Below are 13,300 nucleotides of genomic sequence, written 5' to 3'. Positions count from 1 at the left end.
TCTTTTAATATTGGATGAAAAACTCTAGATTGATTTCTTAACTATAGCATATGATGATAACGGTGTATGGTAATTATTGGTGGAACAGGTTTTTCTCACTGATCAATGCAAAATTCATGCTGTAGATAATGTTAGTTCTCAACAATAATTTAATGTATTGTGAAACAGAATACATTTTGCTGAAACAGAATTTTTGCTAATGAGAAACTTCAGTTACGGCCCTGCAGGTTCACGTTTTAGCCATTCGCAGGCTTCCCACCATTTTCTTTTTTTTACTGAAGCTCCTCCTACTTTAAAGAAAATTCAGTGTTCTTTTTAGCATATTCCTTTTACTTAGCGTCAAGATATTGTAGCATTTTTAATAGTTTCATCATCTTATTGGATAACATATAATATAATACACTAAATAATTACTTGTCTTTTAGTCTACATATGTGATGTCAGTAGACAAATATTTCTTTCTATAATAAGGAAAAGTTTAAAATTAGAAATGACATGTTATGTTGAAAAAGATATACCCTCTTTTTATTATTATAAATTTTAAATTTCAGAGTCAGCCAACAATCAATCTTGCATATTAATCAAAATGCGTTGTCTCAAAATTCATTGATAATATGTATAAGACACTTTAGTAGACAGTTATGCAAAGAATTGAATCAAATGCAAAAATTAAAGAAGAAATAGTGCTGAAGTTAATACAAATGCTCACTCTACCTGACTGATTTAAAATTCTGAAACTTGTTTATTGCAAATTTTCCCAAGAACATTCTGAACATGAATAAAACCCTTCTGTATTGTATAATGTTACTATTTCATGTAACAGATTTTTCATGTGATTCATTCATTATTCTTGTGTCTGGTAATAATAATATTAATAAGTGGTGGCAATAATGTTAGCTGATGTTTGTTCTTGTTATCAGTTTTACTTTTCAGCTTATCTCAATAATAGAATATAGAGATATATCTATAAATACATCCTATTTATTTAGTAGATCTATGGACATAAACTATATTACAGCTTGAATGGCAACAGCAAGAACCCACAAACTGGTTCAGCATTTACATTCATTCAGTTAGTTTACTGTTCTTTTATGTTATCTAAGTTCTAGCTATATGTATTCTATTTGTTCTTCTTTTGGTAACTCTTCAGCAAGTTTTGTACAAACAAAAGAGATGTCATACCCTTCTATTTCTTCCTTTATTTATCATTCATTCTGGTTTCTATTTTGATTATTAAAGTAATAACTTATTGCTTCAAGTGTTTGTGAACCCCAAGGGAAATGCATGGTGACCCTTCATGTATCTGTACTTCATTTTATGAATTGCAGATGACTGATAGGTAATTTATACTATTATACAGACACAGAATTTGGTTGTCTGGGATAACCTCGGGTATTAGTGAGATGATGTAAAAGATTCTTATCATTTTTTTAAGTTTACTTCTTTCCGAGTGACATATGCTATATAGCAGTTAGATCAGTTGACCTGTTCCTAACTAATTTAACTCGCTTAAAACATCATCATGATATTATTTTTAATGTCATGATTTGTAATGTATAAATTGCAAGAAAACCATTTACTATAGGTTGTCATCGCCAGGTTTGATAAGATTATGAAAACCCTCCTTTTGGAATCTCTAATTAACATGGGGAAAGATTGAAATATTGTATTTTTTGAATTTTGTTGCTCAAAACTTGTTCTACCTTTAGGAATTAGCAGCTAACTTCATTGTCTTCCAAGATGTTAATGCACTCAGCCCTTCCTGGCCTCAAGCCTTCTTGGACTATTAAGAAAAAGTGAAATATTGTGAAATTCAAACTATTGTTTTAAGAAGCTGTTCTGTTTTTAGAGGCCAGTAAAAAGTCAAGTTATATATTGAAGTTCTGGTCTCCTTCCATCCTAAATTTCTTGCCTCCTTTATAATTACAAAAATTGAGATACTGTAATTTTTTAAAACTGCTTTGCCTTTAAGGTCAAGTAAAAAACTTATCCTTGAAGGGAGATAAAAGCAAGTTTGTGTTTTTTACACCCCTTGGGGGTATCAAAAATGTTTGAGACCTCTTGCCACACCACATTCCCTTTTCATTCCAAAAAGAGTTATGATATTTTTACCATTGTTTTTTAAAACAGTCTAATGTTTTTTGAGGAAGATGAAAAACTCATCGGTGTCAAAGGTATCAGGATATTTATTCTTTGGCCTCCTCAGACCACTTTCACTTAATGAAAATCTGATAGGTATTTATGTGTTAGCAAAACTGATTCAAGCTAGCCCATGACCTCCAGTTTCTGTAATTCTTTCTCACTAAAAAGCTTACTTCTGAGCAACATAACCTATTAATTACACCTCACCTGTTCCCACCCAAATTTCACCTTAGTTGATTATCATGATAATTACTGCTTGCTGATAACATGAATATGTTATCATGACAGATTCGTGACAGATTTTCTGTCACGAATCAGTTATATATTGAGTTAATATTTTCTGTGTATTTAATTCATGAGATTATCCTAAATCCTAAATGTAAACAGGAAAACATTAAATATAGTAATTCTGTCATTTATATTGCTAAAGATTTATTCTTTTGTTGCGATATGATATCATCTGTGGTATGTTGTTTATAAATGTAAAGCTATTTTTAAATATTTTTATAATTTGTTAAATTAGGTTTTAATTCTAATAATGCGTGATTTTGATAACATTTATTTTAAATTGGAATTTTCCTTGTTTAGAAAAAATACAATTTATGTCAGTAATTTATTTTAAAATAAACAACTTATATTTTGTGTAACCATGTCTTCTTTACACCAAAAGAAGCATAAAATTTATTTCAAAAAGACATAATTTAATGGAGAGTAAAATTAGATTCCTATATGAATGTAACATAAGAAATGCTATTGTAATTAATATGTAAAAAAAAAAAGTGAAGAAGTACTGTATTTCATTACAGCTATAGAAATATTAAAACCCATAATTACATTAAATAAACATGTGACTCAGAATAAAAATATTTCCTGTTTAAACTTTTAACTGTTATAATCAAATTAACTCAGCTTATACTATATTTGTTCCTAATCTTAATGTGTATTTTGTCAGCTATTTGTATATAATTTGTTCTGTATTTTAGGTATACTTATTTAGATAATCGTACATTTATTTGTTTATTTATTCTTTTTTTTTAAACTTTGTGCTCTTTTCCCTATAATTTGTAATTACAGTGAACTGTGTGATTTTTTTTTGTTATATATTTTTTGTATCGTGCAAGTGCTGCCTTTGTTTGTAAAATCATGGCATATTTATCAAGTATACATTTCATCTATCGTGGATGGTCCTTCAGATAGTATTTCATTTATAATTGATTATTAAATATTACAGATTTTACATACATTTCTAATAATATAATTTAAGTTATAATATTACAACATTGTATTTCTAACAAGCCACAAAATTCAAGATATAAACTTTGTGAAGAGTGTAGTTCTTGTTATGAGAATATAGTGGTTAAAAAGTTGTATGTAATGAGCCATCAAAAACATAATACAGTCAAACCTCCCAAAATGGAATCTGGTGGGACCGAGTAAGAATTCTGTTTTGAAGAGGTTTTTGTCTTTCAGTTTTTAAAAATCGAGCTAATTTATCGTGAGGTCCTGTGTTATGAATTATACAAGTGTAAAATGGAGTTAGACATGGTTAAACATTTGGAATAATCTGGAAATTATACTGCATATAGAGAACATTAACCACTAATTTTCAAAAATTGTTCAGTTACACTAAAAGAGGGTGTTTTTTATTTTTACAAAAAAAAATTCATTTACGTTAACGCTTAATTAGAAGAAATATACTTAGCCTAAAAATAAAATAGTCATTTTCTAACATAATCAAGTACAGTTTTGTTTCAATAACTTATTGGAACTTTTGTTTTCAATAATTTATACACTTCACTTCAAGTATACACTTCATTAATACAAGTAAATAGAGAAAACTTAGTCTAAAACACAACAAGATCTAACACTAATTCTAAAATAAAATCACTTTCTAAAATAGTTAAGTACAGTTTTCTGTTTCAATAATTTACTCTTGGAACTTTTGTTTTCAATCATATTTCTAGCAGTTAACATATTCTGTTGCAAATCATCACTGTTTATACGAATTCTTCCAGCTGTGCGACCATACCCAACACTTCTCTGAAACTGTTAATTTTGTTTTCTGTGTCCTCTCCGTGTCCTTCTTTTTCTGAACTTTCATTAATCTTGCTAGTTTCAGAGAAAATAATTTCATCTACGTTTAAAATCCTTTGGTTACCAAATCACTATCAATACCCACGTAGTCTTCAGCATGAACCGATGTTTGACCACTTTCTATGCAAGAGAGATTCAACTTCATGCAATATTGTTGTACTGTGCCAAGTACATGTATCAGGAACATAATAATTATTGGTTTTGTGCAGAAACTAGCCTCTTTAAACACATTTTTAACACAGTTATTTGTAATTTGTTTGTACGATGAAGAGAGCCACCTTAGTGCAGCCAGAACAGGTACACGTCAGTTCTTGAACAGATGAACATGAATTCACCATGTTGATGACTGCAGAATTTGTTTCTGATAATGAATTTTTATGATTTAATAACCCCCCTGATCCACTAGTTGTGTCTGGAGGAAAGAACACAAGTTTTATGTTAGAATAATTTCCATAAGGGTGACACGACGCATTGTCTAAAAACAGTAGAATATTTCTATTTTCACTAACAATTTTTTCTTTTAAATTATATAGCCATTTTTTCATTGATTCATGTCATTTGAGACTTTTTATTTGGAAATCATTCCAGTGGTAACTGAACGACATCTTTGAAACAGCGAGCCTTCCAAGATTTTCCTATCGCCAGTGGTTTAAGCAACATGCCATCCGCAAAACCTCACACCATAACAGTCTTTCTTTGGATTGTTTGCTGTAGTACCTTTTTCATTTTTGAAACGCAGTGCTTTGATCAGTAAAGCTCGAAAAAATAAACTGATTTCATCGTAATTACCAATATTTTTTGGTTCATAACCTGCGGTTATTTCTTTAATTTTATTTTTCCAGTTGATAACTATTTCTTGTGTCTACATCTTTAGCCTCACTTGAAATTTGATTGTAAGAAATAGAATGCCTTACATGAAATTTTTCTAACCATCCATTAGAAGTAAATGCAGTAACTCCTAACTTAGCTGCAATTTCTTTCGCCCGTTTCATGATAGGCCCCAAAATAGGATGATTTTTATCTTTCATGTGTGAACCATTTAAATAAAATTGAATTATTTCTTCATTTTTGCTTTTAGACGTTTTGAGGAGGTTTCTGTTTTTTAGAGATTCTGTTTTGTAGAGTTTTCACTGTATTACTTACTTTATGAACTTCTATTATTTAGTAGGTGCAAAAGTTAGCAAAGTGAAAGATATTAGGGATTGTCTTCAGATTGCTTCAGCCTTCCTAATTTTTACAGTTTTTTAAACTTTTTTTACCTTTAGTACTCATATTTTTTGTCACATTTTCTGTAACACCTAGTCACACCTACTTTATTTCTCATCAGCCACTTAAATAATAAAAATTCAATTCGCAAAACTAATGTTTTGTGAATTGAATAATTGATTGGAGATCTAGTATAAAATATCATGAATTTCTCTTATAGTGAAATTTTAAGTATTACTTTTTTCTTTTCATTTTCTAGTTATGATAACTAGATAATGAGTTATGATAAATTGTTAGCACAAAATACACTATTACAAGTAGTGTCTTGATAATTCAAAGTTCATAAGTTAATTTATGAGGAAGAAAGCATTAAAGAATTGTAGTTAAGAATGAAATATAACTTTCATAGAATCCATTGTTACTTTTGGCCTGTGAATTAAATATTAAGATTGAATGTTATGTACAAGATGACTTAGAATTTTGTTATTTAGTCAATAAATTACAAAGTATGAACAACAAAAAGACATTAAATACAGACTGATACTTTTCCTGAAGAGCTTCTTTGCAGAAAATAAATATTCTAATATCATACGTAGATATAAGCATTTTCAATATTTGTGAAAGAATATTTTATGGTTGTTGATATTGATTCCTTAAGGTTGATTTGAAATTTTTAGATATTTTTTGGCCACTTGTATAGACTTTGTATTGTATTTCCTATATCAATTATTATCGTTCTGTAAACTAGTTTGATCTACTCAATACTGTCATTACTTATAACCAGAATCCTTGGAAACTATTAAAGATGTACTGTTTATGGAGTTGAGATAATGTTCAGTACCTTTTATTCTCAGAATACATTACCAGAACACTAGCATAGTTTATTGATTGTATAAAAATGTATGCTACAGAAATAATATACTTTTACCGATGTTTTAGTGAATATTATTAATCAGTTTACGGAGAGGAAAATATTTGGTTATAATAAGTTTTAACTATAAGGTATATTTCCTAGAGGTTGTGATAATAAACATTGGAAATTTATTTTTATTTTTTTAATGGAATATTGTTATTAAATTTGACTGTAAATGGTTTTCTTCTTAATTCTGTTAACATGTGATTCTTATTATTCTAAATCGTCATTGTACTATATATATTGTCTGATAATTTTTCATTGATTTTAGGCGTGGTCATCAATTGTCTACATGTTAATTCCAAACGTTAAAGAATTGGAAACCAGTTTGCATCAGTTTGCTAATATAATTGATGCTGATGAAGTACTTTTATTTGAACGTGCAACATTTCTTGTTATTTCACATTGCCAAAGACGGGATCATCGAGATATGCATAGATTTGAAAAAGTTTCGAACATTATTAAACAGTTCAAACTCAGCTGCAGGTATTGGCGTATTTAACTTTTTTTAAATATTTACCTAATTTTTCTGTTTTAGCTGAAATATTTTACATCCTGTGCAATTCAGTGTATAAATTAAAAGAACAGAAAAATATGCAGTGCCCAAGAATTATCTGATCAACTTTGATGTCTTATTAGAAAAAAAGTAATAGTCCTATTAATGAATGGTTGGGCTCTCTTTAACAGGTAACTCATAAAGTTTCCCTTGGCACATACTAGATAGCGCTGTGATTGCACATATAACCACATATGTCAGTCGCCATGAATCCACAGATGAAAGCACAATGCATAGTGGTTTATTAAAACAAAATCAGACACAAAAGTTTGACTCAATTTTAGAACTCTGTGTGGAACATAAGAAAGGTGTAAGCAGGCCTAGAACATCAGATGAAAAATGGAGATCGTTTGTCAGTCTTTTGTTTGCAGCCGTGAGAAATATTCCAAGAAAATAAAATAACTATAAAAAAATAAGTTTGTTCTTCATAACTTTGTCATTTGTAAAGACAAACCATGTCTTTACAAATAAAGAACACAGTAATTCGAAATTAATACTTTAATCATGAAGTATTTATTTGAACATGCAACATTTCTTGTTGTTTCTCATTGCCAAAGACGAGATCATTGAGATATGCATCGATTTGAAAAAGTTCAGAATATTATTGAACAGTTCAAACTCAGCTGCAGGTATTGGCAGCTTATAGTTTAAAGGGTGTTCACTCCTTTAAAATGGTAATTTTGTGTTTTACTTTTCATGATGTTTTTTAAGAAACGATTAAAATTGCATCCTTAAAAATTACAAATATTGCAGCACATTACACCACAAGAGCATACTGCTAGAAAGGAATTTGCTGTGGAAATGATTGAAAGAATTTAAAATGATGATTGTTACCTTAAAAAAGTTATTTTCTTCGACGAGGCTACATTTCATGTGTCTGGCAAGGTGAACACTCAGAATGTTTGTAAATGGGGATCAGAGAACCCAGATGTTATACTTGACCGTATTAGAGATAGCCCAAATATAATATTTGGTGTGGATTGTTTCACAATTGTATGATTGGACCTTTTTCTATTGTGGAAACTGCAGTTATTGTGAATATCTATTTGGACTTGTTAGAAGGATTTGTTTGCCCTCAGCTTGAAGTTACAACCCAAAATCATATTTTAATGAGATGGAAAGTTACCACATTGGGGTTTATTAATGCATGAATCCCTCAACAGCACATACCCAAATCGCTGGATTGGATGTGATGGATCGATTGCTTTGCCACCTTAGTCACCAGATATAACTTCATGTGATTTTTTCCTATGGGGTTCCATCAAGGATAACGCATATAAAACTTGTGTAGTGAATATTGATGACTGTAAGGAAAGGTAACTCATAGATGTGTAACTCATAACTCAGATGTGGATATGTTACAACAAACATGGTATGAAATTGATTACCAGTTGGATATTTTGCGAATACTAATTGTGCACATATTGAATGTCTTTGATTACAGGTAAAAAAAACTTTCAGTTTTAATTTTTCTAAATCTATACAACCTGCTTTCATATCTTAGTAAGTAAATGATTTACTCAATATCAAAGTTAAGATAATTCTCGGACACTATTTAATTACTTTCAACTGAATTTAGTTTGATTAAATTTGGTTTTGTAAGTTTAAAAAATAATACAGCTGCAAAGTAGCAAGCGTTTAAATAAGTTTATTATGGAAATATTAGTTACCATCAGTAAAGTTCAACCGACATTCATATACTCAATGTGCCATATTTTCTATGTGCTTCCTTAGTAATGCATGAGATTATTATGATTAGTGTTTACTTGAAATGGGGGTTGTTCAATAATTTTGATTACTTATAAATTATAAGCACAAGAAATAGTCCGTGTAACAGTATGTTTACTTATCTGTTGTATATCTCATAAACTTTTAATTATGTACATTTACTGTTGCAGTAAATTTTGGGAACTCTCAGCTACTACTTCCATTTGATAAGGAAGTTTAGATTATCTATGACAACCAACTTGAGCTATAAACTCATACCTGCTGAATTTTCTCCAAATCACCCAAATTTGTAGCATATCAAAAATAGAAGCCTATGCTTTTATTCAGATGTTAAATAAAGCACTTTATTTTAAGGTATTTGTTAAAAATATTTAAATATAACAGAGGTTTAGGGGAGGTGATTACCTCAGTCATGCCTCTGAATCTGCCATTAAATACAAAGGGTACTAGGAAAGTTTTGCAATATGACTGACTATTTTTTGTAATTTTTCAAAATAATTTTCACCACTTTCCTTTCACTTTCATAATTTCCACTCATTTTATAATTTTTGTGATCTATAGAGATTTATAGCTTTTTATAGTGATTTTTGAGATTTATAGATATGTTTAACATAACCTCAGGATTAATTTGTAAAAAAGCAGTTGAATATTTTAACCAGAACTACTCATGATATTTATTATTCACTAAAAATATTTAGTGTAACAATATACTTCCAATTATAATCAATAAGCTGAGAATTTGAACTGCTTGTTTGTAAGTAGTGGTTTAAAATTTGCCTAATTGCATGCTGGATAATCCACCTCTTGATAACTAAGGGTATAGAGTGCATTCATATTCATTCATTAAAAATAATAATTTTTACATTGTTATATATAACATTGAACTATGTGAGAAAATTAAGTTTTATTTTATTTGATTATTTTACAGTAAGGTAGCAGCACATTTTCAAAGCATGGAAGTTCGTAACTCAAACTTTGCTGCTTTTATAGATGTTTTTACTTCTAATACATATGTAATGGTGATTGTGTCCGACCCTGTTATACGTAAGTGTTTTTTAAAAATTATTATTGTGATTATTTTTTTTATTATAAAATTACTTTTTTGTTTTTCTCCCTCTTTAGAGCCCAATATGTATTAAAAAAAATTCAGAACAGGAAGATACAAGTGTAAGGCAGTGTTTTTAAATCAAATTTTAGTGAAATTCAAATTATACAAGTTCAGTAATTCTGGTGATGAGAATTTATGCAATCTTTGGTATTGGTTTTGTCTTATACAACGATAACAGTTTTGTTTTGTTCACCAAGTATAAATTAAATTAAAAAGTCATACATGTATTGAAGTTTATGTTGGCAGTTTAACACATGTACAAAGTTAACCAAATGGTTTAATTTTTGTTTGTTATTAATTAATATTATTGTTATTATTGTCTAAAATCAATTTTTTACTTTTACAGCTTCTGCAGCAACCTTGATCAATATAAGAAATGCTCGAAAACATTTTGAAAAATTGGAGCGAGAGAGCCAACATCAGAATGCTCTTACTCGGTGATCATATTCTATTGGCAGTTTGACATCATGTATTTATGGGTGTAATATAAACATAAGAAAAGCCAAGTTACTTCATATATACCAGATAATTACTTTGTAGTTCGCATAGAAATAATTTATCATAATAAAATTCGTATTTGTTAGCAAACTTTTCTTTTGATTGCAATAATTCAGCTGCGTTTTAGACAAAAGAACTCCTTCTGTTTGTATGGACCTCTTCCTTGTACACGGTAACATCTAATGATTATATAGTAACATCTACACGGTAACATCTAATTAATATAATGTTCTTTCATTGTTACATTATATGTGACAAAAGATTAATCTTGATTCTTTTTGTCTTTAATTGGTTTTCCTGCTGGTTCTAGAAGTTTTGATATTGTCATTCTGGCATGATACAAACATATACAGAATATCAGTCTTGTGTAGTTCCTTTTTTTTCAGGAGTTGATAAATCTTTCTACCAGAAAATGTAAACTGACTGTGTTTATCATAAATTATTTTAACTTACCTTGTCTTGTATTTTGCTAAACTTCTGTTTTGTTTAATGTTTCCTTGTTCTTCTTTGTTTAAATGAAAAGTTTATTTTTACTAGCACTGCTTAGTCATAATTTTCAGCAAAATTTAATTGAAATGTATATCATATATGAAAATGAAAAAAAAAAACAAAAAGATGAACATAAAATTAAAATAACTAACATAACATACAAGATTATATTTCTAAAAGAAAGTGATGTTAGGAGTTAGACAGATGCAAAGCTAAAATGAATTATTTCAAGCTGTTTTGCTGTTTCCTATCAGATTGATCCATAGGTTCATTTAAAAGATGTAACTACATAGAAAATACAGTTAACAGATTTTCCTTTTTTTCTTGGTTCTGTCTTATGGAAAGCAGTGTGATTATTATTGTTTCAAGGAGCTAATGTAAATGCATTAACTTCCTAATAATATAGTCAGTTCTTTGTAAAACAAAACAGCAGCTGCATTAGTTGAAAGGCTGTTGTGGTGTAGGTCAGCAATTTTAAGTAATATTTGTGCTACTGAACATATTTTTTTGTTCATTATGAAGTAAATTTAAATATTAATTGTTTAACATCATTTATCACTTTTTATTATGATATATAATTAATTATTCTAGTCTTTATTCTTTACTGGTGTAGAATCAAACAGAACTTAAATTTAATATGGCATAATCTCCATTTTAATATTGTAAACAATAGTTCATAGTTTGTTCATTTGTTTATTACATTAAACCTCCTCAGGAATAAATGTCATGTATTGTAAAGAGAAAAAATGTTTTATTTCCTGGTTTTATGTGCAAATGATTTGTTTGTTATTAAATTTCTATGATTTGTAACTAGTTTAAAAATTTGCAGTTATTGTGTGTGTGTGTGTGTGTGTGTGTGTGTGTGTGTGTGTGTGTGTGTGTGTGTGTGTGTGTATATATGTATGCATGAGTGGTTGGGGGGGCACACGCATGAGTGCGTGAATAAGAACAGATTTCATCCATGAATAAGTAAAGTAAGATCTATTATAATTAAAGTATGTAATCATATTTTATTGTGATAAAATATTGAGAATAGTTTTGTAAGTACACTGTAAAATTGAGCAATGTAATTTTGTATAAAAAGAAATATTGACTTGGGAAAATGTATTTATTTTTTTTCATCATTAAAGTGGTCTGAAATTGTTTGTGTTTTGTTTTTGTGTCATTACCTTTGTTCCTTAGATTGTGAAAGCAAAATTGATTATTGGTAAATTATTATTCTACTGAAAAAGGTGAGCTTTCTTTATAATTTGGCAGGGTATAAAAAACTTTATTATTTGCTTATAATCTTTTTTGTGTGTTTTTTTTTAATATATATTTGTCAGACGTAGATTGATTTAGGTTAATTTCAGTCTCTGAAAGAAAGGAAATAAATGGTAATCTGCTTCCATTTAAATTCTTTATTTTTAAAAGTTTTCCAGTTCGGTCCAAAAAGATTCAGTCTGACCCATTATAACCATCTCTTCCATCTAACTATTTTTACTAGTCTTCTACTCTAGCTTGTCTTTCAGAGATGGTATTATTCACCATGTAGGTTACCAGAAGCAATTCAATGAATCTGGTTTAATGATATATATCTCCTACAGTTTTCATAAAAAATTTGAAATATTTAGTTTTATTTATTACTAGTCTGGTAGTAGTTTGTAAAGATTTATAGTAAATGTTTTTTTTTTTGTTTAAACAGATTAACGATGATAATAATAAAGTGGATTTTTTTATCACATTATTATGTGCTTTCTGTTTATCTTATGTTGTATTTAATTTGTTAAAATGCCTTTTTAAAAGATTATACACAAATTTCAGTGAATAATCTGATGTAGTTCAAGTTATACTGTAATAAAAATGTTAAGCTTAGCAAGAAGAAAATTAATAAAAGTGTATTGTTGGATTTTTTGTTTAGCCTTCATTCTTATTTTGAATTAGTTTATTTTTAAAGATAAAAAAAAAAATGAAATGCATGAATGGAAGCTAATTTTGCATTACTGACTACAAAATTGTTTTCAATATTTTTACATATTAAAATATCATTTCCTTTTGTGGGTGGTTATTTCAATAAGAGTAAGGAAATATGTATTCAGTGCTATAGATTTTTCAAAATAAAATGTTCTTTTAATCGAAATTCTTGCTAGTAAAAAAAAAGAAAAAATATTTTTATACCCATCAAAAAGCATTATAAAAGGAAAAAAATTTACTCTTCATCAAAGTACTACAAAACCCTGCTTTAGTGAACTCTGTCATTTTAATTAATTTGTGTAAGAGGATTATTTCAGCTTTCTGAAATTTATCAATAATTTAATTGAATCCCCCCTTCAGTGCACTAGTTATCTTTTTAAAATAAGACCCCCACAACAAAATTAAACATGAGGAAAAACTTTCCTTTATTAGAATTGACTTCAACATAAAGCAGTGTTTCTCAAACTGTGGGGCGCATTTCCCTAGGGGGGTATAATAACACTAAGTGGGGGGGTGTGCGCATATCGAAAAGAAAATATTTAAAAAAGTATTAATTTACTGAAAGGAAAGTAAAACAAAATACATTATGACATAATAAATAATAAAATACACA

The 13,300-nt window shown here is 28.6% G+C and overlaps 1 protein-coding gene across 1 annotated transcript in view; it reads left to right on the top strand.

Moving 5' to 3' along the window:
* RagA-B (Ras-related GTP binding A/B) overlaps positions 1-11,879 on the top strand; it is a 35,421-nt gene extending 23,542 nt beyond the window's left edge. Inside the window, exons 6-8 of the mRNA XM_075362980.1 lie at positions 6,627-6,841; positions 9,568-9,683; positions 10,094-11,879. Of these exons, the coding sequence (XP_075219095.1) occupies positions 6,627-6,841; positions 9,568-9,683; positions 10,094-10,188 (426 nt within the window). The 3' untranslated portion in view covers positions 10,189-11,879. The remainder of the gene's footprint in view (positions 1-6,626; positions 6,842-9,567; positions 9,684-10,093) is intronic.
* The last annotated feature ends 1,421 nt before the right edge of the window (positions 11,880-13,300 follow it).

Source organism: Lycorma delicatula, chromosome 4 (genome assembly GCF_047948215.1).
Source record: "Lycorma delicatula isolate Av1 chromosome 4, ASM4794821v1, whole genome shotgun sequence".
In the NCBI taxonomy this organism is placed as follows: Eukaryota; Metazoa; Arthropoda; class Insecta; order Hemiptera; family Fulgoridae; genus Lycorma; species Lycorma delicatula.
The sequence above is the reverse complement of the archived record's forward strand: the minus strand, read 5'-3'. Positions and strand labels throughout refer to the sequence as shown.